The sequence below is a fragment of the Onthophagus taurus genome, chromosome 8 (assembly GCF_036711975.1).
Source record: "Onthophagus taurus isolate NC chromosome 8, IU_Otau_3.0, whole genome shotgun sequence".
NCBI classification, from domain to species: domain Eukaryota; kingdom Metazoa; phylum Arthropoda; class Insecta; order Coleoptera; family Scarabaeidae; genus Onthophagus; species Onthophagus taurus.
The window spans coordinates 263,161-291,066 of record NC_091973.1 but is presented as its reverse complement, the minus strand read 5'-3'; the positions used below and the strand labels follow the sequence as shown (position 1 = coordinate 291,066).

At 33.3% G+C, this 27,906-nt stretch overlaps 6 protein-coding genes across 8 annotated transcripts; 3 read left to right on the top strand and 3 right to left on the bottom strand.

The window, feature by feature from the left end:
- The first annotated feature begins 508 nt into the window (after positions 1–508).
- Positions 509–1,305, top strand: LOC111414177 (uncharacterized). 2 transcript variants are annotated; one of them, XM_023045408.2, is made up of 4 exons: positions 531–666; positions 734–745; positions 914–1,096; positions 1,159–1,305. In XM_023045408.2, the coding sequence occupies exons 1-4, from the start codon at positions 615–617 to the stop codon at positions 1,284–1,286; spliced, it is 375 nt and encodes a 124-aa protein (XP_022901176.1). In that variant the 5' UTR covers positions 531–614; the 3' UTR covers positions 1,287–1,305. The 2 variants fall into 2 exon arrangements, with proteins under 2 accessions (XP_022901175.1, XP_022901176.1); XM_023045407.2 differs by having other exon boundaries at positions 509–666; positions 734–1,096.
- Positions 1,306–1,801: 496 nt separating this feature from the next.
- LOC111414236 (uncharacterized) lies at positions 1,802–3,309 on the top strand. Of its 2 annotated transcripts, XM_023045521.2 has the most exons (4): positions 1,842–2,211; positions 2,277–2,348; positions 2,446–2,623; positions 2,907–3,309. In XM_023045521.2, the coding sequence occupies exons 1-4, from the start codon at positions 1,976–1,978 to the stop codon at positions 3,093–3,095; spliced, it is 675 nt and encodes a 224-aa protein (XP_022901289.1). In that variant the 5' UTR covers positions 1,842–1,975; the 3' UTR covers positions 3,096–3,309. The 2 variants fall into 2 exon arrangements, with proteins under 2 accessions (XP_022901290.1, XP_022901289.1); XM_023045522.2 differs by lacking the exon at positions 2,277–2,348 and having other exon boundaries at positions 1,802–2,211.
- On the bottom strand, positions 3,303–4,831 carry LOC111414237 (calcium and integrin-binding family member 2-like). Its single transcript, XM_023045523.2, has 3 exons — positions 3,959–4,831; positions 3,606–3,906; positions 3,303–3,555 (listed from the first exon to the last, which is right to left on the bottom strand). Exons 1-3 carry the CDS (start codon positions 4,007–4,009, stop codon positions 3,338–3,340), a joined length of 570 nt encoding a protein of 189 aa, XP_022901291.1. The 5' UTR covers positions 4,010–4,831; the 3' UTR covers positions 3,303–3,337.
- A 4,234-nt stretch (positions 4,832–9,065) lies between these two features.
- Positions 9,066–20,531, top strand: LOC111414193 (uncharacterized). Its single transcript, XM_023045444.2, has 9 exons — positions 9,066–9,332; positions 9,386–9,855; positions 9,914–10,062; positions 14,216–14,395; positions 14,457–14,737; positions 14,797–15,040; positions 15,099–15,527; positions 16,515–19,740; positions 20,140–20,531. Exons 1-9 carry the CDS (start codon positions 9,182–9,184, stop codon positions 20,263–20,265), a joined length of 5,256 nt encoding a protein of 1,751 aa, XP_022901212.2. The 5' UTR covers positions 9,066–9,181; the 3' UTR covers positions 20,266–20,531.
- LOC111414220 (uncharacterized) lies at positions 20,274–27,897 on the bottom strand. The gene is made up of 9 exons (XM_023045498.2): positions 27,552–27,897; positions 26,919–27,502; positions 26,712–26,868; positions 26,528–26,661; positions 21,896–21,968; positions 21,517–21,648; positions 21,310–21,453; positions 21,049–21,248; positions 20,274–20,968 (listed from the first exon to the last, which is right to left on the bottom strand). Exons 1-9 carry the CDS (start codon positions 27,820–27,822, stop codon positions 20,534–20,536), a joined length of 2,130 nt encoding a protein of 709 aa, XP_022901266.2. The 5' UTR covers positions 27,823–27,897; the 3' UTR covers positions 20,274–20,533.
- LOC111414194 (arrestin domain-containing protein 1-like) lies at positions 22,368–23,805 on the bottom strand. The gene is made up of 6 exons (XM_023045445.2): positions 23,617–23,805; positions 23,421–23,564; positions 23,159–23,370; positions 22,925–23,107; positions 22,687–22,875; positions 22,368–22,641 (listed from the first exon to the last, which is right to left on the bottom strand). Exons 1-6 carry the CDS (start codon positions 23,729–23,731, stop codon positions 22,567–22,569), a joined length of 918 nt encoding a protein of 305 aa, XP_022901213.1. The 5' UTR covers positions 23,732–23,805; the 3' UTR covers positions 22,368–22,566.
- Positions 27,898–27,906: the final 9 nt, after the last annotated feature.

Sequence of the window (27,906 nt, the reverse complement as noted above, 5' to 3'; positions counted from 1 at the left end):
AAGTGGTTGAGATCGTTAAAGATAAAATTTACAGAGTTAATTTTTGAAATATAATCGATAAAATATGTAACTTATAATATGGAAAAATACGAAACCGATAAAATTTTTTTTAACTTTGGCATTAAGAGGGTGATGCTAAAAACCACCTTGAATAAATTTAGAATAATCGATGAGTCAATCGATACCTCACAATTTCGAAATAGGAATGTCGTAAACTTATAAAAATACAACAATCTTTTTTTTAAATTTAGTTTAATTTTTTTTTTTTGATTGAATTGAAGGTAATAATTAATAATCATCAATTTCCTTAGTAATTTTCTTGCCGGATGTACAAAGCAGAAAACAAAAAACAAAGGCCTCAAAGAATCGATTCTTCTTAAGTTTTTTTATTAACAAATCTGTGAATGCCAATTAATCTCACGAATTCATGGTGTCGTAATTAGCATTAAGGCACGTTTTAAAAAGACGGGGACCGGCGGTGTCCTTGGAAATGTGATACAATGAACGAGTATTACAAGATGAGCCACCAAGGAGACGGGAGCCATTATTGAAGACAAGCAGTTCACTCCACAACCCAAAACAGGTTGCTCGTGGCTTTTAGTTTATAACGAAATATGCCATTGAAAACATCATGTCTTCGATTTCTGCTTTGTTTCATCGTTACAGGTTGTTCTTTAACCTTTTCATATATATTTTTTTATATATTCAAATCAATTTTTTGTTTTATTTTTAGTCGCCTTGGCAGGTAATTATCATCATCATCACCATCATCATCATAGAAATTATTTTCGAAATCATCTTCCGAACCGCAATCATCACGACGATTATTATGATCCTTATACCCCTGATTATCTAGAAGATTATTTTCCTAGAAGACCGGATCGTGTGCATCCTCAGCAATTTATGTTTGTAGGTAATCAAAAATCTCAACACAATAAAAATCAGAAACCATGTCATCAACTTCCTCCTGGTTTACAAGGGAGGCCAGAAAGTTCTTTACCACCTGGCCAAAGAAAGAAAGGTCCGCCATGTCCAGCACCTTCATTTCAGGATTCTTCAACACAATCGCCATCTTTTGAGACTGCGGAGAAGTTATGTAGGGTTCAAATTAGTTAATAATTTTATAATGAATACTTCTTAATTAAAATTAATTTTTAGATGGGAGTAAAGATTTTCAATTTAAAGATGTTCAAGAATTTATTGAAAATAAGCCGTACGAAATACAGGGGTACACAAAAGATAATTTTCCTGTTGTTTTATTAAAAAAATATGATATCAGAAAATAAATTGAGTATGCAACCAAAATTATTTCATTTATATTTAAAACCTTACGTAATCTGGAAATTCAGCAACAAATTAGACGTTGACCTTAGATTAACATTGAAACACAATCTAATCGTTCTAGACGTCGTTTTTAAGAAATTAATAGATGTTCTTTTTTATTGCTGCGGTTTTCTTTTATTGTTCCTTTTTGTGTAGCTTTTAAAAATTGTTATTTTGGTAAATGGCTTATAATCTATTTAAAAAAAATTTTATTCTGCATTTGAATGTAAATTCCTTGCGCAACAAATTGTTAGATCCTGTTGAAAGGTATAATTGAAATAATTACCTTGGAAGATGAGCCGTTATTAAAATTGTATTTTAATTTAAAAATGAAACGCGTAAACATTATTTGAATCAGATTCTGGGATCTTTTAATTGACCTTCACCCAACGATCTCAAGTTATAATGTCAGATGAACTTGACACGATTTTCTTTTTTCTCTGATTATTTAGCGTCAATGAAAAATAATTTTTGTGCTTAAACCGTGGGAGCATATAGTGCAAATAATAATTGAATAATAATTGTTAATAACCAGTTTTAGTGAACTCGAGAAACATCGGTTAGCGTCGGAGCACATAATAACTATACCTGTTATAAAAGAGAGTGGGTAATATATTGTTTATAAGAAAACTGATGCGCCAGTTGCGAAAAGATGTTTCCTATATTCGTTCTGTTCGCTGTTGCGTCCTCCGCATTCGCCGGATACTCAGGTACCGATAATACTAATGATAATAAAGTCACAGGTGGTTATGGATATGGTTACTCTGGATCATTTTCCGGGGATGGTGCACCTCCGAATTTCCCGCAATTCCCACAGTTTGATTTCCAAAACTTTCTACAGCAATACGTTGGCTCCCTAAGAAAATATCACGAGCAACTCATCGGGAAGTAAGTTAAAAGGTCAAACCTTCACAAATTCATATTCGGTGGCGGAACTTACGCTTTCATTTCAGCGACTTTTCTTACGCTTTCTCCACAGCTCATAATGGTAAATCACAAGCAAAATCTTCAATCTCATCGAAAAGGTATTAAACAAATATGCGCGTGTTAATTAACACTTTATCTTTCCATTTACAAATATTAAATGTTTATAACAAATTAATAATTAATAATTTGATTTAGTGCTGGACAATTTCCTGGTGGTTACGCCGGTTATGGATTTCCAGGAGGAGTACCTGCATATGCAGGTTTTCAGGGGCAACAACATTACTCTGGAAATGGGGGTGAAGGAGCCGCTGCATCAGCAGCATTTGGACCTGGTGGTATACATCAAACAGCCGGTGTCTTTCCTGAAAATCCGGTAAGAATATTCAACTTTTTAATCCATTCTCTACTCTATGGCAAGCATAACTTTGCGAAATGAGAAAACGCGAGGTCATTAGTCTTTGTAAACTTGCTAAATAGGATCTCAAGGACGTTTCAAAACGCCAAAAATTTTCCAATTATATGTTTTTTCTGCCTTTTTGTATTCTTTCTCGATGTTCAATGAGGTAGATTAGAGTTAAAATTAGTATGAACTATGTTGACGTATTTCTCAGAAGAATTTTGTTTTAAAAAATAATTTATTTATTTTTATATTATAGAACTCTCCCAATATAAACACCAGATTCGCTGCGAGTCCCGATGGAGCACCTGGAGGTTTCCACAGCGTTTCTACAAGCAGTTTCTCTAGTTCGTCTGATGTAAATGGAAAGCCAAGTAGTTTCCATCAAGCGAGCACAACGGTTAATGATAACGGAAAAGTGACTACTTATACAGTCAGAAAACCGTAAACGAAATATCACTTAATTTATCCCCAATTAGATTTATTTTTTTAGAGTTATGATTAGAATAAAAAGAATATTGTAGCTTTTTAGATTGTTTCTGTAATCATCAGTAGTAAAATTAGAATATTTTAATTTTAAGTGGGAAATTTGTTTAAGAAGTGATTCGTTTTTGTAAGTTCCTGAGTGACTAGGCATTTTTAATAAAAATTTTATTACTCTAGTTTGCTTTATTAAAATTGTTTTTGAATTTACATTCTAATATGAAAATTAGAAAAAAAATCGGGTGCTCTAGTTATAACATGTTCGAACTCCATATAAGAGAGTTTTCCATCACCATCAACATCACCCTCTTCAACAACTTTCTCAACAATTTGTTGTATATCTTCGGATGATAGTTCGTTTCTTGTTAATAAATGTAGAGCTTGCTCGAGATCTTCGGGCCCTATGTGATTGTCCCCATCGAAATCTAATGAATTATTACATATTATTTCGATCTCATCCAGTTATGTGACTTACCATATATTCTAAATGTGTAATATACTTTAATATCGCGGGGTGCTTGTTCGCTGAACACAGATAATAAATCAAGAAAATCTTCAAACGATAAAGCTCCTTTACCATCTCGCGAAAAAACTTGACAAATACGACGACGAAAAGGATTTTCCCGCAATTCGGGTAACTTCTCCATGTTTTCCAAGGGAATTTTTACTTCAACAGCTTCATTTCCCGTCATTCGTTTCGGGACTAAATTTGGTCTTAACTCCCTGTATCTTTTTTGTACCCTCAAGATTTCTTTTCGTGCGAAAAACGTACAATCCTATTTAAATTAAAGAAAATTTAAATTATTAAATCTTAATTAAAAATCTTACTTGGTAATTCTCCAATTGTTGCTCAGTAAAAGTAACTAATTTATTCCCCATGATAAAGTATTCTCCAAGGTTCCTGAATAACTAAATATAATCCTGTACAGTTAGAAAGGAGTGTCGTGTTAATTTATTAAATTGAAATCGATTATATGGAATCACACCTTAATTTAGATGATGAACTTTTAAATTTTACCGCTATTTTGTGTAATTCGTTAACCTTCTCATAGATGTCGCCATCTACGATGAATAAACTTTTTGTTTGAAATTGTTTTCATAAATTTCATCAATTTGTTGCTTAATCATGGAAGGAGAAGACGGTCGAAGTCCGTACAACAGCCAAAAAAAGTTTTCCAAGTATAATAAACAAACAGTGGATAGCCTTAGGAGTGAAATACGAACAGTAAGGATTTCTAACCTCACTTTTCTTTATATTAATTATTTTTTTATTAGGAGTTTAAGAACCGATTACAAGTACAAAGGGAGAAACAGAGGGATTCCCAACGGAATTTTTCTGAAGAAACACTAAAAACATTAGTAGAACAAAGTGGGGAACACATAAAAAATATGGTTATATCCAATGAGCCGGAAGATATAAATTCCATGTTGAATCTAATCGCTGAAGTCGAACAAGAAATTTTAACTGAGGAACAAAACGTTTTACGTAATATATATGAGAGAGATCTTGAGTTAGAGGTGAATAACTCGTTACCAAAGTGCGTTTCATGTCAAAAACTCATCAATTTGGATATTATTTCTCATGAATCGTTCATATGTGGGGAATGTTCGGCTGATTTTGTTAACTCATAAATTCGACTAGAAGGCGTTTTTATTTTATTTGTTTAAAACAGTATTACTACAATTAATTTAAATGTAAATAAAACTATTGTTTAAGATAGAAATCGTCCAAATTGCGGGCTAGAGACATGCATCGATTTCTAGTGATGCGTTGAATTTAAATTAGAGGAAAGGAAACTTTTTGATGAAATATAGATCTTATTTTTGTGTAATCAAGATTAATTAAGAATGTTGTCTCAAATAATTTCTGTATCAACTTAATAATTTATTTAAATTAATCAAAATGTTATATGACAATAAAATATTTGTTTCTTTTCAAAATTGGCGTTTTCTTCCCCAAAAGATGATCATTGTTTTATATCTATAACAATCAAACATGTAGAGATGGGTTTAAAAAATCATAACAACGATGTTTATGGAAAATAAGAATCTTCATAAGAGCTAAGTATTGTTAGTGAGAAATAATAAGAAATAATCTCCCAAAATGGAACATCTTTACAGTCGACAAACCAAGGAAAGGGATTCCCCGATAGCAAACAAAAATTTACCTTCTTATTCAGGAATTCATGCTTCCCTGAATAAAAGAAATTCCGTATAGTTACAACGTAGAGGATGCCCCAGGAACACTTTATACATAATTGAAATCAGTTACATACAGTGATGGGCGCTGGGTAAATACCCGGCGGGTAGGTATTTAAAAAATGGGTATTTACCCCGGCCTAGGGTAAATACCCAAACAGTACATACAAAAGTAATACAAGTAAAAATATAACAGATTCGGACAAAAATGTAGAGGAACATGATGAAATGGGCGTTGAAGACGAAGAATTGTCAACGATCGAAGACGTATTATAATCAGGTAACCACTGCCCATTCTTCATTCTTGCGACTATGATCCGCCCAGTCCACTTGAGCTTTGCCACAATGTTGACCGCATCATTTACGCCAGTTCTTCTTCGTAGGTCTTCATTTCGTATGTGGTCCCTCAGGGTTACACCCAGTATCGACCTCTCCATCTTTCTTTGCGTTACGTTGAGCCTCCTGGTAATGGCCACCGTTAATGTTAAAGTTTCGGAACCGTATATCATAACCAAAGGAGGAACCACGCATTGATTGACAGCCTTTCTTTTCAAATATACAGGAATATCGCCCATGAAAATGTCTCTAAGTTTCCTGTAGGCTGCCTTTGATTATTATCTCTCGATACACGAACCTCATGGCCAAAATATATGACTGCGATGCGAACCAACTGAGATGAGTACTTTAAGAACAATAGTGGAAAAGACAAGAAAAGATAGAGTTAGGAACAAAATTGTAAGAGAATTTTGTGGATTCGGATATGTCATGAGATTTGCTAGGGGAGAAATAAAAAAATTTTATGAATACTTCCAAAGAATGGAAGAAACCTGGCTGATTAAGACAAAAGAGACCAAAGATTAGCTAGAAAGAAATCTCTGGAGACCAGGAAGTTGGATTTCCAGCTCTAATGAAACACAATGAATGATACGTAAACAGGTTACAACCTGAATAAAAGAAGAAGAATAATAAGATCTTAAACGAACTACTTAATTTAAAATTGGAAATCAACAATCTCATGGATCTTGGATTTGATGGAAGTGCAATATGACTAGAAAAGAATCAAACAACAAGAATTAATGAAGCATAAAAACTGAATTTAGTCATTCGTTAAATATTTTCGAAGAAGATATTACGTAAACGAGAATGGTCGGTAGTGAAAATATAAACTTTCCCGAAATATATGTACACTTTAAAGCTAATAACACCAGGAATGTGTATAAATTTGTTAGACAGTTAAGATAAAGGCACAAATCGCACACAGCTCTATGCTGAGATGGAACAGGAAAAATAATGTTTAATGTATGCTGATGATTTAAAACTCTTTTTCCGTATCTCCTCACCTCTTGATTGTTCTAAGCTGCAATCTGACTTAAACAATCTACATGCTTTTTGCTTAAATAATCGCCTTTCATTAAACTTATCAAAGTGTAATGTTATTTCCTTCTCTAGGAAGGTGAACACAATCCACTACAATTATAGCGTCGCTGGTGAGAGGTTGCAACGTGTCTCATTTATTAGAGATTTAGGTGTTACATTTGATTATAAATTATTATTTGATAAACATATCGATACTGTTGTCTCCAAAGCCTGGCGTATGTTAGGATTTATTATGAGATCAACGGTAGCTTTTTCAAACATTGCTGCAATTAGAAATCTCTATTTTGCCTATGTTTACAGCACACTTAACTTCTGCAGCGTCGTTTGGAATCCTCAGTATCTCTCGTATAAATCTAGAATTGAGCGTATTCAATCTAAATTCCTCAAACACCTTTGTTTTAAATTTTCCATTCAATACATTGATTACGAATCAACTTGCACTTCTTTTCGTATGTTAACCCTCAACCAGCGTCGCTTTTGTGGGGATATATTATATTTTTACAAACTTTTGAACAACAAGTGTGATTCTCCAATGCTTGTCGGTTCTATATGTGTTCACGTTCCTTCGAGATTACTTCGCTTTGATTTTCTATTTATGACACCTACTCCTAGAACCAATGCCTGTCAAAACTCTCCTTTATTGAGAATGGCAAGATCGGCGAATCGTGTTAACATAGATCTGTTTCAGCATTCGTTCTATGCATTTAAAAAACTGCTCTTTGCTGCAGTTGGTGTGTTGCCTCGAGCGTTCATTTGATATTTGATATATGATATATTTATATCACCTAAACTTTGTTTTATTTTTTTTCCTTTTGAATCACTTTTGTACCATTAATGTTAATTCATTATTATTAGTATTGTGAACTGTAATTCTATTTTATTTGTATACAATTGGTTGTTTGTGGTACAGTATTATTGGGTTCGACCTGTTTCTGTACCCACATGAAATAAATAAATAAATAAATAAATAATATGTGATAGTGAAATGAATGACATTTGAAAAAATTATTTCCAAAACCTATTAAGCATAGAGAAACTGATTTGGAAACAGACAGCAGTCCGTCACACCATAGAAAGGATAGTGTCATGGCACCTATATCAATCAGTGAGGTTCAAAACGCAATCTCTGCGGCAAAATATAGAAAGGCATCAGAGATTAATAACATACCATCGAAAGTATTCTAGATGGAATATTCATCATCACCAATATTGATGTTACAGCTTGGAACAAGATTTGTCCTAAATTTTTTGATATTTAGCCCAACTCTTGCACACGCCTCCTGTATACATTCAGCATCAGTCTCATCTCTCCAAGGATACCGAAATAAGGACCATATCAATCCAATCCAGATTTAAACCAATCCAGTTATTTAAATGCACTCTCCAGGACTGTGATAAACAATTTGGGTTCAACATTATATCGCCTTGTCTTACCCCACGCTCATTTTAGCATTCTTGTAAATGTTATAAATAAGTTTGGTGTATCGATAATGGACTCTGTATTCTTGAAGTACTTGCAAAACTGCCATCAACTCAATTTAAATCAAATTTTATAAATACCTCTAAATACCCATCTTGGGTAAATACCCCAGGGTATATATCCAGGGAATTTTCCCTTGAAAATAAATACCCGGGTATTTAACAACACTGGTTACATATAACATTTTTATCATTTATGATAAAACAAGAGGGTTAAAATATCTCAAATCGTTCTTGAGACACAATTTTTTAAAATTTATACGAACAAACCCGAACCTACACTTCGTAATCATGGAAATACCCGAACGTATTCGGCTTTTATGAGGTTCCAAATTTTTATTTTCCCTTTTTATGTTATATTCCCACACATTTTCTCCTGAATTATTCATTTTTATTAAATAAAAATCTCATACAAATAATTAAAAGCATCCACACCACCAAATCAGAGCCGCATTAATTAAAAATTAACTCAATTAATCCGACCGGGGCTAACTTCTCAATAATAACAAAATAAAAACTAAAAATATCCAACGATTTCATTTACGTGATGTTAATAATTTTAAATAAATCATTAAAAGAGATCGCTTAAATCTTAAATCGTAAATAATTAGAAATAAAGGATGAAAATAAAGTTTTTGAAGTGTCAAATTATGCGGCTAACTTCGCGTTAGTTTTGAAAATGTTTCATAAAAATTATTATAAATATCCGACGATTTAATTTATGAAATTTATGAAAATAAAAAGAATTTCGCATGATTAATTATAAGAGTTAATATAAATCATGAAATTTTAATAAATATAAATAAAATCTCGTTGTAAAATATTTGAAAGTTTCGGCTTGGATCTAGTTAGCCATGTGATTGGTCAAGCTTATGTAAATTGACCGTTTGGGGCGCCGCGAGCAGTTTGAAATCAACCGTCGACTGTCACGGAATGGCGAGTTGTGCTCAGTGTTTGATGTTCTAAAACGCACGTGTTTTCGTTAATATAAAGACAATGTCGGGAGATAACGTAGAAGTGGTTATAAGGGTTCGCCCCCTTATAACAAGAGAGGTGAACAATAGAGACAAAGTGAAGTGGCAAGTTCACAATAATATTATAAGTCCAATAGATCCTGCTGACTCTCGGTCTGATGTTTATCAGTTTGGTAAGAATTTTTTTGATTCTTTATTAATTAACTAATTAATTATTTTCTTAAAGATCACATTTTCGATACCGACTCCACAAATGAAGAAGTTTACGACAGCGTAGTTGCCCCGTTGGTGTTAACCTGCGTCGAGGGATACCATTGCACAATATTCACATACGGCCAAACATCGAGTGGGAAAACTCACACAATGCATGGAACTCCATCGGATCCTGGTATCATCCCTCGTGTAATCGACCAACTTTTTGACATCATTGATGTTCGACATGATTCAAAATTCCTCATAAGGGTGGCTTACGTAGAAATTTACAACGAGAAGATATACGATTTATTAAAGAAGAACAACGTAGATGTAAAGACACGGGAAGATGTTGACGGAAACATTTTAATTCTTTCCGAAGAACTGGTAACATCTACGAAAGACCAAATATTAGAAATCATGAAGGTGGGGAAGAAAAACAGGAAAATATATTCGACAAACATGAATATCAACAGCAGTCGTAGTCACACAATTTTTCGTATTGTAATAAATTTTCTTTTTTATTAATCGATATAAAATTAACTTCTTTTTCTATATACAGATTGTTGAAAATTCTGGCAGGACCGAAGACGGACTTCCACTTCCTGTTAGAGTATCCCATTTTAATTTGGTTGATCTTGCTGGAACGGAAAGGGTCGCACAAACTAAAGCGACAGGACAACGACTTCTCGAAGGGGCTGCTATTAATAAGTAAATATTTTTTTAGTTGGTTGTATTTATTTAATTTGCCCAAAAAGAAATATACATATAAAGTATATACATATCATATATATATAGATCCTGATTCTCTTGGACTTCTCTAAGGCCTTTGATACCATTCACCACCCCACTCTCTTAGCAATACTCCACCATATTGGCCTTTCGGAGGGTGCCATAAAGTTTTTTAATAGTTACCTCCTGAATCGGTCACAAACTGTTAAGCTTCATGGAAAGGAATCTTCAGCAGCAGTGGTGTCCTCAGGCGTGCCGCAGGGTTCAATTCTTGGCCCTCTGCTCTATCTAATTTATACGGCTGCTTTACCAAAAGTACTAGACTATTGCACTGCTCACATGTATGCTGACGATACTCAGGTCTATTACTCATTCAATGAGAATAACATTGACAAGGCTGAAAGAGCTATCAATTCTGATTTAGACAAATTGGCCCACGAAGCTTCAAATCATTGTTTGATTATTAATCCGTCTAAATCAGCAGTTATGGTATTTGGGAGTGGTGGTGTGGTGAACAGGGTCAAGGGGTCTCTGAGTGTCGGAGTGGGTGGTGTTAAATTGAATTTTACGGACGAGTGCTGTAATTTGGGTATACGTCTTGATACCGCACTCCGATTCCGTGGACATGTTTCTTCACTAATTCGTAGAGCCTACGTGACGCTTAAATTATTGTACAGTAACAGGAGCTTACTTAACCAACGTTTGAAAATCCAATTATGTGAAGCTCTTGTTCTGTCCATATTCAATTACGGAGATGCTTTATATCATCCATGCTTAGACTCTGTAACCAAAGTGCGTATCCAAAGAGTGCAGAACTCATGTCTGAGGTTTATATATGGTATTAAAAGACGGGAAAACATATCACACACTCTGAATTGGGCAAATTGGTTGAATATGACGCGTCGTAGAATCCTTCACAGTGCTTGCCTCTTTCACAGAATTATTACGTATAAATGTCCACCATATTTAGCCAATAGAATCAGGTATCGCAGTGACGTGCACAATATTAATATACGACATCGGCACATGTTATGCATACCACGCCATGAACTTCAAATCTTTAAAAGATCCTACTATTATGAATAGCCTTCCTGATTCAGTCAAGCAGCTGAGTGAGCGAAGTTTCAAGTCATATTATAAAAAAATTCTTTTGATTGAGCAGAACAGCATTTAAATTTAAATTTTAAATTTAAGTTCTTATTAAGAGGTAATATTCACTTTTTACATTTCTGAATTGTATGACCTAACAGGGCAGGGGGAGATTGTTCGCGGCAGCTTGTTCAACCTTTTCTTCATTTTGCTATGTTTTTGTTCTTTAATTTTGTTGTATTTTTTTTATTATTCCTTATTATTGTTATCTTTCATTGCTAACTAATTTAGGTGCTTACTTCTGTTAATATAGTTTTTATATATATATATATATAGTTAGTGCTATCTTGTTTGAAACCAATTTATTTATTATTTCTATTATAAAAGGGCCGATGAAAAACAATAGCAGACAAGCTATGTCGGCTCTTTTTGATGATGCGCTGTTATTAAGTCCGGTTTTGTTGATAATTTCAGAGTGTTTATTATTTTATTTACTTTTATGTATTATTTTTTGTATTTTTTTTGTGGGCTTGTAAATTCTTTGTTGCATCATCAATAAACATATATATACATATATATATATAGGGTACAGCATAGCTGATTACTAGAAAACTAGAAAACCAAAAATAAATACATATATATCAAAGTAATAACCAACAAAATAAAAATAATTATAAATAAAAATAATTAAACTTAACATTTTGATTCTTGTTCCTCAAGAAGCCTGCGCTTCAAGGTGCATTTAAAAGATCTATTAGATTTCAACTGAAAAACATCTGAAAAGCAATTATAAATTGTAGGTGCTCTGTACGCAAAGCTACCACAAAATTTAGCAGGTTTATGTTTGGGAATCGTCAACAACTTCGTTTGTCTTAGATTAACATTATGTATTTGCGATCTTGGTACTAAGATACAATATAAATAATAAGGCAATTTGTAAAATATTACATTGTATAACATAACAGCTAGCAAGAGTGTACATCTAGGTTCCATTTTTAAGATAGAATATCTTATGTAATAGGGGGTAACATGTTCTCTACGATCAATCGAGTATGAAAACCTAAGTCCGCTGTTCTGAAGTATTCAAATACGATTTTTTAAAGTAGCTGATAGAAAATTGTAGTAAACGTTACTACAGTAATCAAGTTGACTTAGAATTAAGGAGTTAACAAGTCTCCATTTCAATTATGGTGACAACAATGACTTAAATTTATATAACGATTTTAACTTATAGTAGCACACACCAATTTTCTTATTTACATGTTCTGCAAAATTAAGATTACTGTCGACAGTAAGACCTAAGTTGTTGGTCGATTCAGAGAACGCTAAGACAGCTCCATTGAGGTGTATAGGAACCGATAAATTATCGATTGCTCTTCTGCGAATGTTGGCCGACCCGACACACATACATATAGTTTTTTTCGCGTTAAGAATTAACCCGTTAACAGAACACCACTCACAAATATTCTTTAAATCAGAGTTAAGCAAGCGCACCGTGTCATCAACACTGATAATATCACAAGAGATGTAAATCTGCGCATCATCCGCGTATTGATGAACCGAACAGCTCGTCACTACATTTGGCATGTCTGCCGTAAATAAGTTGAATAATATAGGACCCAAAACACTTCCCTGTGGAACACCTTGCTTGACTAGGATACCGCTAGATATATTACCATTAATCTTTGTATGTTGAGATCTGTTCACAAAATATGACTGGAACCAATGTATCATTATGCTTTATAATCCTCTGTTAGATATGATAACGCCCACAAATTAATTTGAAGGCTTTCACAGCCGTTGTCAAATTAGAACTAATAATAGCACTATCGCTAGAACTAACACTAGACCGAGAACTAAAAACTTTCGTGTTAAGCCGTGCGTCTTTTCGAAAAGTGTTTAACGTTTCGGATGCCATGTTGCATTTTGACAATAAATATGTAAAAATGACTAATTAGTGTCTAATTGTCAACTAAATTGTTTTTGTCAAATCCGGGTGGAGAAGGTTTCGTTAAGTTCCTACCTTCTCCACCCGTATAATTAATGTTTGTAAACAAAACTAACCTTACTTAACATTCCTTCACGCTATAATTGACATTACAAAAGAAAACTTCACGCTATAATTGCCATTACTAATTGCCAAAGAATACTTCATGGTATAATTAATGTTTGTAAACAAAACTAACCTTACCTCACATTCCTTCACGCTACAGTTGACATTACAAAAGAAAACTTCACGCTATAATTGCCATTACTAATTGCCAAAGAAAACTTCATGGTATAATTAATGTTTGTAAACAAAACTAACCTTACCTCACATTCCTTCACGCTACAGTTGACATTACAAAAGAAAACTTCACGCTATAATTGCCATTACTAATTGCCAAAGAATACTTCATGGTATAATTAATGTTTGTAAACAAAACTAACCTTACCTCACATTCCTTCACGCTATAATTGACATTACAAAAGAAAACTTCACGCTATAATTGCCGTTACTAATTACAACCCATGCTACCGAAATGGTAGCATCCCAGTTTGGTAGCATGGGTTGATGTAATCTACAATTATTTATCGAAGCTCAGAATCGACAATTTTGTTTATTAACTGTCCCATTAAAATGAGGTCTTGCACCACTGTTGAACTACCATAATGTTGTTTGGACTTCGGATAAATACCTCTCTTACTCCATCAACATTTGCTGGTGTTGTGGCGATTCTGGCAGTTTCCTTTTCAATACAGAACTACTCATTCTCAGTGCATTAATGCACCTAAGAATGGTATTGCAGGGGATACCACCATGACAACTGATGTGGAATTTTTGCCAGAAGAGACTTCGGATTGTTATCACTAGAGCAAGAAGCAATTGATTCCTTGCGCAAACTTCACTGACACGCAGTGTTCTCGAGTACTGTATTCTAAAAACATCCCTCTTCTGTGACTCACCCTATGTATGGGTCATATTAAATTCACTTGTAGTGCTAGGTTTAAGAATAAGAATTAATTAATATTTTTATTATTTATTTTATTTTTCTTATTTTAGGTCATTATCTACCTTGACATTGGTTATATCGCAATTAACCGATGAGAACTGTAAATTCCGTAGTTATAGAGATTCAAAATTAACATTGATTTTAAAAAATGCGCTTGGAGGAAACGCGAAAACTTTAATTGTCGCAAATATAACTCCGGCATCTCTAGAAGATACTCATTCAACGTTATCGTAAGGGTTTTCTATCAAACATTTTCTTTTTTTTTTAATTTGATTGATTTTTTAAATTTAGGTTTGCTCGTCGCGCGAAAGCTATTAAAAATACAGCTGTTATTAATAATACCGAAGGAGGTAGTATACTTTTAAGACAACAAATTCGTATAAAGGAGTTGGAACGGGAATTGTTAATGGCTCGGGCGGAAAATAAACAACCTTACAATCACCTGATTAAATTGAATAACAGACTTTTCGCTAAAGGAAATGTTGCCGATCCAATTCATCGTCGCCACACCATCTCAAAGACTAGAGATGTTGTTGCTTGCTCACATGATGATATTGATAATATTTTTCAAGGTGAGTTTAAAAAAAAAAAAAAAATGAGACTTGAAAAAATTTTTATTTTCCTTTATTAGTTACTTCTTCAACGATTCCTTTAACTGTAATTGAAAAAAGCATGCTGCGTGTAGCCCGAACTAATGCCATCGAAAGGAATCCCTCATCAACCTCAATTACCGAAAACGTTCAAACGTTACCTTTTGAAGCACAATTAGATTTGTCTGTTGGTGAAGCTGGTGATGGTACAGACGAGGATGGCACGATCTCTCCCGATATCTCAATTGTTGACTACTCTGTGTGTGATAAGGATTTAGCAGAGAGGTACTTTTATTTACTCTTTTTTATTTTAATTTTTAAACAATGTGGATTTCTCATTAAGTGACACCGATGAGGATCTGCAAGAATTTATGGAATTAGAGGAGACCCATAAAACGCCTACAAAAGATCTCCAAGACGAACTAAAAAAAAATCGTGATTATGCTGCAACTGCTTTACAACAATATTCACAACAAGTGGCATTAAATACTTTTCTAAAAAGCTCCAATCAAAAATTGATGGATAAACTCGTTGCGGCTACACACAGAATTGAGGAATTGGAGAAACAACCGGCATTCGAGCAGTACAATATAACAAAAGATGTTATGACAAGAGAAATTCAACAACTCACAAAGGAACTAGAAACTGAAAAGGTGAAACATCACGAAATTCAAGAGGAGTTGAATATTAATCAGGAAGAATACTTCCATGTGTTAAAAGAAAAAGAATTTTTAACAGGCCACATCGATGAACTAACTGCCAAAAACGCCGAGTAAGTATTTTTAATTAAAAATAAAAAGTAAAATACAAAAAGGTAAAGATTTAAGGGCAATTTTTATTTACAGCACACAAACTATACCTAAAAAGGTGAGATAATTGTTCTTTTGGGTTATGAGTGCTAAAACAACCATGCTTTTTAATCGTTTTTATTTTTTTTTTTTGCACTTGAAGGGTCCATTTATGCTCGATAAACCAATTCAATTTGCAAAGTTAAGAATTAATTTTTCTAATTTTTTGTGATGAACGTGGCGAGACACCATTATTCTTTCCTATTAGATTACTTATCCATAATCGATTTTGTGAGCTTTGATTCGGGATTGATTTTTATAATTAAAGGAAAAGATGTTTTTTTATATTTTTGCAAAATTGAGGGCATGTATTCTCTTAGGGCCGGTTCAACAATCGCAAGATAATTACTTATCCCGAGTTTATACTTTAATTTTGACAACTTTTGCTCTCAGATGCATAAATATCGATAAAAATATGAAAATTAGATGAATTCGTATTGTTTCTTTTATGTAGGTAAAATAAATCTATCTTTTCCCATTAAACTGATCCCCTGCGACTGTTGATCCAACCCTTTGGGCTATTAGGCACTATGGATTTGGTTGCCTGAGCAACTCTCCGCGAAGGACTACCTAAATTCACTCGCTTAATTTGGTCTCCTCCAGTCTTTGTTGCCTATGTTTTGTCGATAGTGCATAATAGTCTTTTTTATTTATGTTTTGTTATACATTATTATGTGCTTGTTATATAGTTGTTGTAAAATTCAGCATTTTTCCTAATTTGTATTTTCCATACTTTACATGTAATCTATCACGCCGTTGCAAATACATAATTTTTTTGTAGCACATTCAATGCTCTCGCTGCGTTATAAAGCCTAGAAAATTATAATAAAATATCGAGCTTTTAATAAGTACCCAAAACAAAATAGCTTTATGTTAACTGATTTATTTTTCGTCCTTTTAAAAAAAATTAGATTGGCTGAAACTCACAAAAGACTCGCCGAGGAACCTAGCACGAGCAAGCTGGAATCGGACGCTCTAAAAATCCAAGATTTGGAGTTCAACTTGTGCAGAGCCAATCAAGAGATTTCATTATTAAGAAATGAATTATATAAAACACTTCCCCAAGAAGCTAGTAAATTAGTTTTCGAAAAAGTCTGCGATAGTCAAATGGCTCTAGATAAGATTCTGGAGAAAAACCTGAAAAAACTTGATGATGTGAATTCACTAAAGGTAAACATAGACGAGTTAACAAGAGAGAAGCGTATCCTGGAACTAAATCTTCAACATTCAGAACAAGATTTAGTGGATAAAGATGGTTACCTTGAAACCTTAAAGAAGGAGCACGTCATTAAAATGCTAGAATTAAAAACTACCAGGACTACTTTGGAGAAAGCCGAAGACGAACTCTTGGAGTTGTCTCAAAGCGTTGACGCGTACGAAAAAAGAATGGCAGCATTATCACAGCAAAATAAAGCGTACCGATCACTTGTCAAATTTATGGACCTTTATTATGAATCTAAATCCAAAGATTTAAAGAATATCTTGAAAACCTTGAAAGCTGAAGACTCGAAAAAAGTGACAGGGGGGTTGTTCCGCGTCAAAAGTTTACCCTCTCTTAAAGAATCAGAAATTAAACAATTAAAACCCGCCAGCAGTGGCTCATTACAAAATATCCATTTATGTTTGCACGAACCGTCTTTCCGCGAAATCAGCGATGATTTATTGAGTCTCTCCCAAGTTTTATCACGCGGCCCAGGAAATTCAAAAAGCATTGAAATGGAAGAGTCCTTGAGCTTGGCAAGAAACCGAATCACCACGTTACAAAATCAAGTCGAAAGATACTTATTAGACGTCGAGTCCTCTAATGACGAAATCACTCATCTTAAACAGCGAAATCGTTACTTAGAGGACGAAATGACACAAATGCAGCATATAGCGAGAGATGAGCTCAAAAATCAGGTTAAAGCTGCAAGCATTAAATACAACGAAATGTTCAAAAACTACCAAGAATCGTCCTACAAAGAGAAAAAATTTGAAAGGAAATACATGCGCAAAGTAGAAGAATGCACAGAATTAAAAAAGAAATATGAAGACTTAAACAAAACTATCGATGATGTGAAATCAACAAGTGAGATGGAAACTTTGAAGATGTCCGAAGACAGTCTCAAAATCGAGAATGAATACAAAACAGTTAAAAGCAACTATGAAAACTTACAAACATTATTTGCTGATAAGCAAGCAGAAATTAGTAAATTAGAGGGGCTTAAAAAAGGACTTGAAGATGATCTTAACGCGAAAAAAGAATTGATTGCGCGCCTCCAAGCATCGAATTCGGATATAACAACAGCAAATCAACAATTAACCGGAAAAGTGAAAGAATTGGACGAGGTACAAACAGAAAACGCCCATTTACTTAACAGGTTACAATCGGCAGAAAATTCTATTAAAAGCAAAATGGAATTGATTTCAGCAAGCACTACATTAAATACACAACTTAAAGAAACCGTCATACGTCTGCAAGAAAAAATTACGAAAGCTCAATCCAGCGCAAATACTCAAACCGAAATCGGCCAACAACTTCATAAAGTAACAGAGGAAAACAAACATTTAATAGAACAATTGAATCAATTACACACAAATATGCAAATTATGTCTAAGGATCTTTCACACTTACAGGCGGAAAATGCCGATTTACGAAACACCTATAAAACTTACAAAGAAACCTCGAGAGATGAAATTCGTTCGGCGCAAGAACAATATAACCACCTGTATGCCAACTATCAAGAGGCAATTGAAAGTAGCCAAAAAGAAGCCGAAACTTGCGATAAATTACGAGGAGAATTAGAAGATGTAAGAACAACTGCAGAAGCTCATACTCGTCTTACCGAGAGTAAAATAAAAAAATACGAAGAAACGATAGCTGGTTTATCTGATAAAGTGGATTCGTTACATACCCTCTGCGATTCAAAGTTACGCATGATTAGCCAATACCAACAAAAAATCTCCGAGATTAACGATGATAACACAAAATTACGGACGGAATTAAATAATTTACTTGAAGTCAACGAAAAATTACGCGACGAAAATTGGCAACAAAAAGTGCAAGCGGAAGATAACGAAAAACAAATCAACAATTTATTGGACCAAAACGAAGACTATGCGGCATACGTTTCTTCCGCCGACCAAAAAGTGGATATGGCAGTTCAGGAGAGTCAAGAATTACGGATGAGGATCCAACAAGCTCAAGGCACGTTTGAAAAACGCTACAACATGTTAGTAATGGAAAACAAACAGCTCTTACAACAAAACGAAATTACTCAAGCAAATGTTGAAAAGTACAGTAAATTGCTATGTGAACGCGACTCTTACATTTTGAGCTTAAAATCATCTCACGACTCAAATAAGGCAATAAGAAAGCAATTAGAACGCGAAAAGCTCGAGTTGGCGAATAAATTGCAATCGGTCGAAATACTCACTCAAGAACAAGGAGCTATAATCCACACTCAACGCACTAATATTACCCGATTAAACGCTGATACTGAAGCTCTCCAAAAACGGATCAAATCGAACTCCCCCGATCAACGAATGGAATTCAAACTCAAAAAATATATGCGAAAATTAAGCGATATGGAAGAAGAAAATAGTGGTTTGACTACAAGGATACGCTGTTTGGAACACGAGTCGAAGCAAAAAGAGCGCAAACATCAACAGAGTTTACTCGATCAAAAGAAAGAATTTGAAGAAGCGATCCAATCAGCGCAGAAAAAAGAAATTGAAGAACGTAAAGCGAAAGAAACCCTCAATGCTGAACTGACACAATTGCGGTCCGAATTACATACAAGCAATAAAGAATTACGACGGTACAAACAACGATGCGAATGCGAATCTCCAACTACGTCCGCCGCCGCCGGAGTTGCACCGTGGAAAACGAAAAGAAGAGTCGCTCAAGATACGCAAAGAGAAAAGGAACAAGGAAAAGAAACCGAATGTGCCAATTGTAAAGAAAAGGATTTACAAATATTTCATATGGAATGCGAAAAACTGGCGTCGAAAAAGGAAACGTCGACCGATTGGTATTATCAGTCTTCATTAGAAGTTTGCAATGAACTAATCACAAATTTACAACAATCAAATGATCAATTACAAAAGCAGCTGAAAGAAGTTCAAGATGAACGTAGTTCTTTGATGGCAGAATTGGTAAGTTAATTTTTAATTATATTTTCCAACCAAAAAGTTTTATAAAAATGAATTTTGACTTGATATTTTCTTGGGACTGTCATCGTCTTTCATTCTCTGTATGTTAAGTAGACCTCGAAATTATATCTTCTGTGCCACGCTTCATTTTTCAACACAAGTGTTGTCTCTCAAACTTGGGGCCGCCCAAGTATTCTTCGTGATATAAGAAATAATCGCGGCCACCCCAAGTTTGAAGGACAACACTTGAGATTACTACTTTCAAGACATTACAGCTTGATACTACGTTGACAGTATTCCAATATACTGATATATGATACCATCGTTTTATCAATCAACATCTTTTTCATTATTAAATCCCATGATGACCTTTCTAAAGAAGATTGATTTTTTTTTTAATAGGATGAAAGGGATAAACTTCTTGTTGAAAACAAGAAAATTAAAGAAAAATATCAGCAGGTCAAAGCCATCGCTGTAAAACGCAATGAAGAAATCTTCAGCTTGCGCAAGCAGCTTGAAAAAAAATAGAATGAACGTGATATTTAAATTAAGATTTTTTATTCGTACTTAACGTAACTTTAATTCGAGATGTGTTCCTTAATGTTCCTCCAAAAAAAGAGTATTAGCTTTAAAGGCGTTTAAAAAGTCATTTGAGTCATTTAATATAGACTGAAATGAATATTTATTTATTCTCTGCGTTTACTCGTTGTTGTTTTTTGTTTGTACAGTTTTTTTTGAGTTTAACTTTAAATGTAAGTCTAAATGACAATAAATAAATAGCTGTGTTTTTCTAATCTTAATTGTAAATTAATAAAGGTACACTATCCTTTAACTTCATACAACCTCCTAGTTTAACAGTAACGCTTAAAAGATAACTAAAATTAATGATTGAGCAATAACTTAAATCGTAGATTTCTAAATCGTTTGGGATTGGAATGATATAAATAAATTGCCTATTCCCACCAGTAATCGCTTCTGTATGGAGTTTTTGCACTGTTAAAACTTTCTTTTTTTTTAATGTTCTCGGAAAATTCGAAATAAATTCGACGTGTTTTTGTATTTTAAAAACAATATCTTTTACTCTGACATTCGAACGATTTTCCAAATCTAAAGTGATGTGGATCGTTTCGCCGCATCTATAAATTGTTTTTGGGAATGTTATTTGGAGATCCATTTCCCCCGCGGTGCAACAGGAGCTGTAAGTTTTTTCTAAAAACATTCGACGGGGCAACTAAAAATAATGTAAGTATTTAAAATCTAATCGACTCCTGATAAGAGTTGATTGATTATGTTATAAATAAATTTACTTACAGCTAGTAAAGGAAAACAATCAACATTGATGTTTGGTACAACGTTAATTGGGCATTCGTATTTGTAAGTAAGTTTCCATGGCACCCTCACTCGCACTTTTAAAGTATAAGTAACGTCTCCATGATATCCCTTAAAAGTTGATGGGATTTCGTTTGGTAGATAAAAAATGAATTGGTACGAATGCTTCCCAGGGGATAAATCTTAGAAAAAAATGATTTTAATTTAAAATAAATTGACTCGAAAATTAAAAAGGAAACTTACCGGTTGTTTTTAAAATATCAAATTTGTACTTAAAATAGTTTTCGTTCGATGAGTATGTTGTTGCATCGCTTGAATCTCCACTTGAGTCGCTAACACTCCAAGAAACTTTCGCTATCCCATTAAATTTAACATAAATTTCATTTACTAAAAAAATTAATCAAAAAAAAATTACTTCGCTCGATTTTATTTATATATTTCAAACCTTACCTTTGACCTCTTTTGAAGAATGTACAAAGAACGTGAGATAACCAGAAATGGTTTCGCCGGGAAAATAAACAAGATTTTGTTTATTTAGCTGCAAACTAAGATCTTTAATAACCATCTTAAAAAATATTGAAACAAATTCGAATTAAGTTGACAACCGAATTAATAACTGGTTCCAAATACACTAACAAGGAGTCTATAAAAAATTATATATATATTATATATTGTCATAACGTGGTAATCCCCTTATCGCCTGTTATCTACGTTACCAAGAACACCGGAATTTACAGTTTCGCACAAAAGTCAAACTTATTCACACAAAATCAATTTCAAGAAGGCCAAAAATATGGCACTAATTTTTATTAATAAATTTTTTAATCACATTTTTTCATGCGTATAACTTTAAATAAACTTAAACATTCCGATTGTTCGTGGTCGCTACGAATAGCAATAATCTAAAAAAAAATTATAAAAATATTGAAAGAATTTTATGAAACTTACTACTTCAAGATAATATCGAAGATTGATTATTGATCGTGCGAACAATCCGGTATGATCAATTGATGATAAAAGTTTTCAGCACTCCTGACTGGTTGTAAACATAAACGACTCGAAGATAAACTGATTGTTTTTGAATATATCGTCGAGGAATACGCGTAAAATTATACTGTATATAAACAAATTAATTAACAACAAATTTTCCCCCAATTAAAATAGTACTTGTTGCAAATTAAAAACGATATCTAAATGTCTCATATTTATCACTTTATCGTTAATAATATTCACAGTTTATTTTTATGGTAATCGCGCTACTGCCTCAGCAGCACAGTTGCTTCGGAAATAAAATAATACAATTCACTTCAATAATAGTTTTAATGTCTTTTTAGAAGTATAGGTAGCCTGTTACCTCGGCAGTGAAGCTGTCTCGGCTTCCAATTGTTATATAAATGTATAAAATAAGCTTTACTGTCTGTTTTTCAAGTATGACCGCTATAATTTTCTATTTATTTTTATAGTAATCGCATTTATTCATACGTATAACTTTAAATAAACCTAAACATTCCAATTTCCGATTGTAATCGGTACTTTTTCTGAAAATTGTTCGTGGTCACCACGAATAGCAATAATCTAAAAAAAATTATAAAAAAATTGAAAGAATTTTAGAAGCCTTACCTCAAGATAATATCTAAGATTAATTATTTTTGAGCCGCTTAAACTCTCGTGCGAAAAATCCGGTATGATCAATTGATGATTAAAGTTTTGAGCACTCCTAGCTGGTTGTAAACCTAAACGACTCGAAGATAAAGTGACATGGATTGTTTTTGAATCTTTCTTCGGGGAATGAGCGTAAAATTGGAGGGTCTAAAAACAAATTAATAAACAAGAAATTTTCCCTCAACTAAAATAGTACTTGTTGCAAATTAAAAACGATATCTAAAATGTCTCTTTCGGACATGTTTATTACTTCGATGTACATAGAAATGGTTTCGCCAACAACGTAACCAGTTTTGGGTAATTTAATATTTACTTTTACTTTTATATTTTTTAACCACAAAAACGACGATTTTTTTATTAAACTTATTACACGATTTTCCTTAAAAAAATAAGTAAATAAACATGAAATTCTTATTAAGAATCTTCTTACCTGCAACTTTGGATATAATCTTAAATTAAGGTAAGATTTAACATAGAAGTCTTTGTAGGATCTTTGTTTAAATCCCCTATTTTGTTCGATGACCGTTTTTAAAAAATAACGTATCGTTCCATATTCGTGATGAAAACTCGACGGCAAATCGTACGGTAAATGACAAGAAAATGGGTAAATATGTTTTCCTGACGCCAATATTGCACAACTTCCTAAATATCAACATTCGAGCGTTCCATTACAACAATTAGATTAAACTTACCCGTATTTTTTAAGCATTCGTGTTTATAATGAAGATATTTTTCATCCGCGTACGATAAAACACTTTGAGTTTTCCCAGTATTGGATATAACCATAACATTTTGAAATCGAACACCGCCATCACCACTAAATTTTATATAAATACCTACTCAAATCACAGAGTAATAATTTGTTGTTATAAAATAAACTTATTTTACCTCTAATTTTTTTTTGAATCGGCATATCAATTTCTAAACGGCCTTGAATTATATCCCCCGGAGAATACACACAATCATTTTTATTTAAGACTAAATTTATTCTTCCTAGCTCCATAATTAGTAGAGTAACGAAAATACATTAAAAAAAATGGAACCGCGCTAACGATTAATCGCGCTAGAAACTAATTATACCGATAAACACACATTTATCGAATCAGACAAAGCTTGATAAATGATTTATCATTTTATATCTAAAATGTAATATATTTTTTCTGCCATAAAAATTGCTAAATTACTCATAATCCTTAATGATTTCCAATGAAAAAGGTCTTTTAGTATTAAATTGAAACAAAAATTGATTATTCCTAAAAATAAATTCTGAGTGATATTTTGAATTTGCCCATCCTCGATCGATGATTGATGTATGATACAAAATACAAATAAGATCTTAAAATTTTATCAAAAATATAGATTATTAAACGTAGATTAACAAACAATTTATTAAATAAATTTTCATGAATCAGCAACCTTCATTATTACTTAATGGAATATGTATGTACTTATTGATTTTTTAATACTTCCAAAAAAATATTATTAATTGTTTCTCGCTAATCGTAATAATAAAACGCTAACGGTGATGTAAGTTTGGGTAATATTTTTAATTGTAGGTTTTAGAATAGCTCAGCCATGTAGGTGACCCATGTTTTTATTTCTTTTAATTTTTAATAGAATCAATCCTCCTGTAATTTCTTGTCTTTAGCTTCCTCATCCCTGTGTTTTATCTCATTTGTCTGGTTTACTACACAATATATAGGAGAAGATTCCTGGCCAACGAGGTCTGGGTCAATGGAGAAATTGATGGCTCAAGAATCTTAGGACGTGGTTTTCAACAATAACAGGACTATTTCGTGCAGCAGTGAACAAGGATATGACATCCGGACCAGATAAACAATGTAAGATTAAGAAGACTTGCGTTCTATTACCTCAGTAGCATAATTGCTTAAGCTGTAAAATGATACATGAATGTAAAAAATTAGGTTTACTGTCTGTTTTTCGATTCGACAAAGCTGCCTTGGCTTCCAAGTGATATATACAGGGTGTCCCGCAACGATTGTACAATACTGCATCAGCGTATTCTCTGATCGAAAACAGACAAGAAAAGTCTAATAAACATAGGTCCGAAAATGGACCAATTTCGAGATATTCAAACTTTTAGTTTCATAAGCTGACCTATTGTAAACATCATTAATTCTAACGATTTAGATGCAGTAATTATATGATTACCATGGTTACGATGGTTAAGATAAAGTTTAATAAATAATAAGATAATATTAAGTTAATTAATACAGTTCATTAATAATTTAACAAAACAAGTAACAAAGATTGTCGAAGAAAATCGTTCAACCAGCATAAAAACAACGAATATTTGACAAATTGGAAAAGATTCATATCATAATAAATGTTCAATATGCGCACCATTTACTTCTAAACACAAACGGATACGTTTTCTAAATGAACTTCTAATGCGTTCAAAGATACCAGGAATTTGTTTTACTGTGTCAAATGCGTTACTAATTTTATTCTTCAAATCCTGCACATTTTGAACGTCTTCAGAATAAACAATTTGTTTTAAATGTCCCCAAAACCAAAAATCTAACTAATTTAAATCTGGTGAATCCTCCTCGGCCAATCCACTTATTGCCAAATCTGTTATTTAAGTATGCTCGAGTAGCGCGTGCATAAAGTAGCAATCTTCTAGAATTTGTTGAGGTAATTCATCAAATGCCTCTGTAAGGTCATTTTGTAAAAAATGTATGTAGGCATCGGCTCTCAATCTCTTTGGAAGAAAAAATGCACCTAATAACTGAGCACCTATAACTCCAGTCCATACATTAACACTGAATCGCCACTGATGATGAGTATCTAGTATTTCATGGGGATTTTCATCGCTCCAAATGTGCGCATTATGAATATTAAAAATTCCGCTTTGAGTAAATGTTGCTTCATCCGTAAATACAATGTTTATGGGAAAGTCGACGTTTACTACCTCTTCCTGTATGGCCCACCTACAAAAAATCTCTCTTTTTTCGCCATCATTTTCTGTTAGAGCTTGAACGGTGTTGTAATGAGAAGGATAAAGCAACTGCTCCCTTAAAATGCGGTGAACGGTTGTTTTGTTAATGTTTTCTTGTGCAGAAATTCTTCTAATGCTGGTTGAGGCATTTTCATCGGCTCTTCTCAAAACTGCTTCTTTTAATTCCACCGGCCTTGCGTAATGTCTCTCCGTGGAATGGCTGTGGGTTACGCTTCCCGTTTCTTTTAATCTGAGAAATAGTCTGCTAAAGGTGTGACTATTAGGCTATCGTCTGTTCTGGAATCTTTGCGCCTAATGACGAGTAACAATACACCATATCCGCCATCTCTTCCTTGGAGTAATTAATAGGAGCCATACTTAATAGTTTTATTAAATTAAATAGTAAAATAATAATTTCATGACGTATTATTATTTTTTTTTGATTAGACAACTTATCGTAATCATAGTAACGACTTAATTATTATAAAAACAAATTTAAATTCATGATGTTAACAATATCAACTTATGAAACTAAATCTTTGAATATCTCGAAAATGGTCCATTTTCGGACCTATGTTTATTAGGCTTTTTTTGTTTATTTTTGATCATAGAATACGCTGATGTAGTTTTGTACAATCGTTGCGGGACAGCCTGTAGATGTAAAAAATAAGCTTTATGGTAGGGAATTGCAGCTCATCATATCTGTTTAAGTAGCTTAAAAAAACGCATTGCAAAATTATTAAATTTATTTCGCAAGTATATCAAAAAAACAACAGCAAAAATTGAGGTAAATAAATCTGAAAAAGCACCAAACCCCTCTTAAATCTCTAAAGATTAACTTTGAGGACCATTCGTGAATTTATAAACTGGATACATTGGATGAAATGGTTCCGTATCGAACATCGTGTGCTGATTATCATCCCGATCTTGTAAATTTGTTGCTCCGTAATTGTACATTCCAAAAGTAGGTGCTAAAAAGATAATAATTAGAAGTTAATACTTTGTAAATTTTTTCACTTACCCTGTCCGTCTAAGACCCACCCCAACAATGGGCCTCCTTCGGATGGAGGTGGGGTTAATGGTGGTGCGGATGGAGATACCTTTAACGGAATTGTGCCTATTGAAATTGGTATGGATTTACTTAAATTGCTGTGGCACCCATCTATATCTAAAACTATCTAAAAAAAAATTTTTAATCCTAGAATTTCGTTAATATCAAAATATTTACTTCTAAAGCATAATCCAAATCAATAATATTGCAATGAACTAAATTAGATGGTGGTAGTGGTGGTAAAGTCATTGTAGGAGTGTAAAGCTGCAAACTGTTATTATTAATCGGTCCCATTGCTAAAACCGCAACAACATGCACTGATTTCTTGGAATCCCTCCTTGGAAATTGCGAATAACACGTGATAACTTTTTGTAGCTCAAATTTAATTTTAGATACCGTAACATTAGAGTTATTATCGACTTCAGCTAAAATAGGTATGGCCTCGCCAGGTACATAACCGGCTTTTGGTAACGTTACAACACAAGATAACGGACCAGATTGACACCAACAGCAACACATAAATTTTTCCATGGTTATTTTAGCTTGTTCGCTTAATTTAGGATTTGAGTTTAAATCATATTGAGATAAAACTGTGAATGCTTGTTTGGTTTCATGATCGAATTTCCACGGACGGTCTATAATTGCTTTTATCGTATATCTTATATAACCGTACTCATCTTCAAACGATGATGGTAAATTTGGTGGTAAAACACAAGTAAATGGGTAAATGTGGCTTCCGATTGGTAACTCGGTTGTATCAGCTAAAACAAAATGTATTAAGCGAGCTATTTTTAAGATAACTAAACACACCGTTTGCTCCACCAAAACAATAATATTGCGTTTTAAAATACTCCTCATCTCCGGTCATAGACACAGATTGGGTTTCCGATTTCCCTTCTTGATTCGTTCTTGATTCCTGCTCTGTCCATCTAACTTTGGCCTCACCCTTAAATTTCAATAAAATACCTCTGATTTTCTTCGGCGAATCTAACACAACTTCGAGTCTTCCTGTTACTGTTTGGCCAACGTAATATGTTCGATAAGGGTTGTCGAACGTGATGTTAAATTCTTTTAAGCCCATTTTTTTACTTTTGAGTGTAAATTCTTCCTGTAAGCGAATTGTTCGTGGATTTCTTAAAAGATGGGGTTTGAGTCATAATTAGAA

Excerpts from the sequence above, each read along its gene's own strand:
- LOC111414194 (XM_023045445.2), bottom strand. The coding sequence starts at position 23,731 with ATGGAGCTAGGAAGAATAAATTTAGTCTTAAATAAAAATGATTGTGTG. Across the intron at positions 23,371-23,420 it reads CGAATGCTTAAAAAATACGG|GAAGTTGTGCAATATTGGCG; the intron begins GTAAGTTTAATC and ends GTTGATATTTAG. Across the intron at positions 22,642-22,686 it reads ATCTTAGATATTATCTTGAG|ATTATTGCTATTCGTGGTGA; the intron begins GTAAGGCTTCTA and ends AATTTTTTTTAG.
- LOC111414193 (XM_023045444.2), top strand. The coding sequence starts at position 9,182 with ATGTCGGGAGATAACGTAGAAGTGGTTATAAGGGTTCGCCCCCTTATA. Across the intron at positions 10,063-14,215 it reads GAAGGGGCTGCTATTAATAA|GTCATTATCTACCTTGACAT; the intron begins GTAAATATTTTT and ends TTCTTATTTTAG. Across the intron at positions 15,528-16,514 it reads CTAACTGCCAAAAACGCCGA|ATTGGCTGAAACTCACAAAA; the intron begins GTAAGTATTTTT and ends AAAAAAAATTAG.
- LOC111414177 (XM_023045407.2), top strand. The coding sequence starts at position 615 with ATGCCATTGAAAACATCATGTCTTCGATTTCTGCTTTGTTTCATCGTT. Across the intron at positions 667-733 it reads GCTTTGTTTCATCGTTACAG|TCGCCTTGGCAGGTAATTAT; the intron begins GTTGTTCTTTAA and ends TTTTATTTTTAG. Across the intron at positions 1,097-1,158 it reads TGAGACTGCGGAGAAGTTAT|ATGGGAGTAAAGATTTTCAA; the intron begins GTAGGGTTCAAA and ends ATTAATTTTTAG.
- LOC111414220 (XM_023045498.2), bottom strand. The coding sequence starts at position 27,822 with ATGGGCTTAAAAGAATTTAACATCACGTTCGACAACCCTTATCGAACA. Across the intron at positions 27,503-27,551 it reads TTGTTTTGGTGGAGCAAACG|CTGATACAACCGAGTTACCA; the intron begins GTGTGTTTAGTT and ends ATTTTGTTTTAG. Across the intron at positions 21,454-21,516 it reads TTCTTCAAAAGAGGTCAAAG|TAAATGAAATTTATGTTAAA; the intron begins GTAAGGTTTGAA and ends TAATTTTTTTAG.
- LOC111414236 (XM_023045521.2), top strand. The coding sequence starts at position 1,976 with ATGTTTCCTATATTCGTTCTGTTCGCTGTTGCGTCCTCCGCATTCGCC. Across the intron at positions 2,212-2,276 it reads CACGAGCAACTCATCGGGAA|CGACTTTTCTTACGCTTTCT; the intron begins GTAAGTTAAAAG and ends CTTTCATTTCAG. Across the intron at positions 2,349-2,445 it reads TCTTCAATCTCATCGAAAAG|TGCTGGACAATTTCCTGGTG; the intron begins GTATTAAACAAA and ends AATTTGATTTAG.
- LOC111414237 (XM_023045523.2), bottom strand. The coding sequence starts at position 4,009 with ATGGGGAATAAATTAGTTACTTTTACTGAGCAACAATTGGAGAATTAC. Across the intron at positions 3,907-3,958 it reads AACAATTGGAGAATTACCAA|GATTGTACGTTTTTCGCACG; the intron begins GTAAGATTTTTA and ends TAATTTAAATAG. Across the intron at positions 3,556-3,605 it reads TTACACATTTAGAATATATG|ATTTCGATGGGGACAATCAC; the intron begins GTAAGTCACATA and ends ATAATTCATTAG.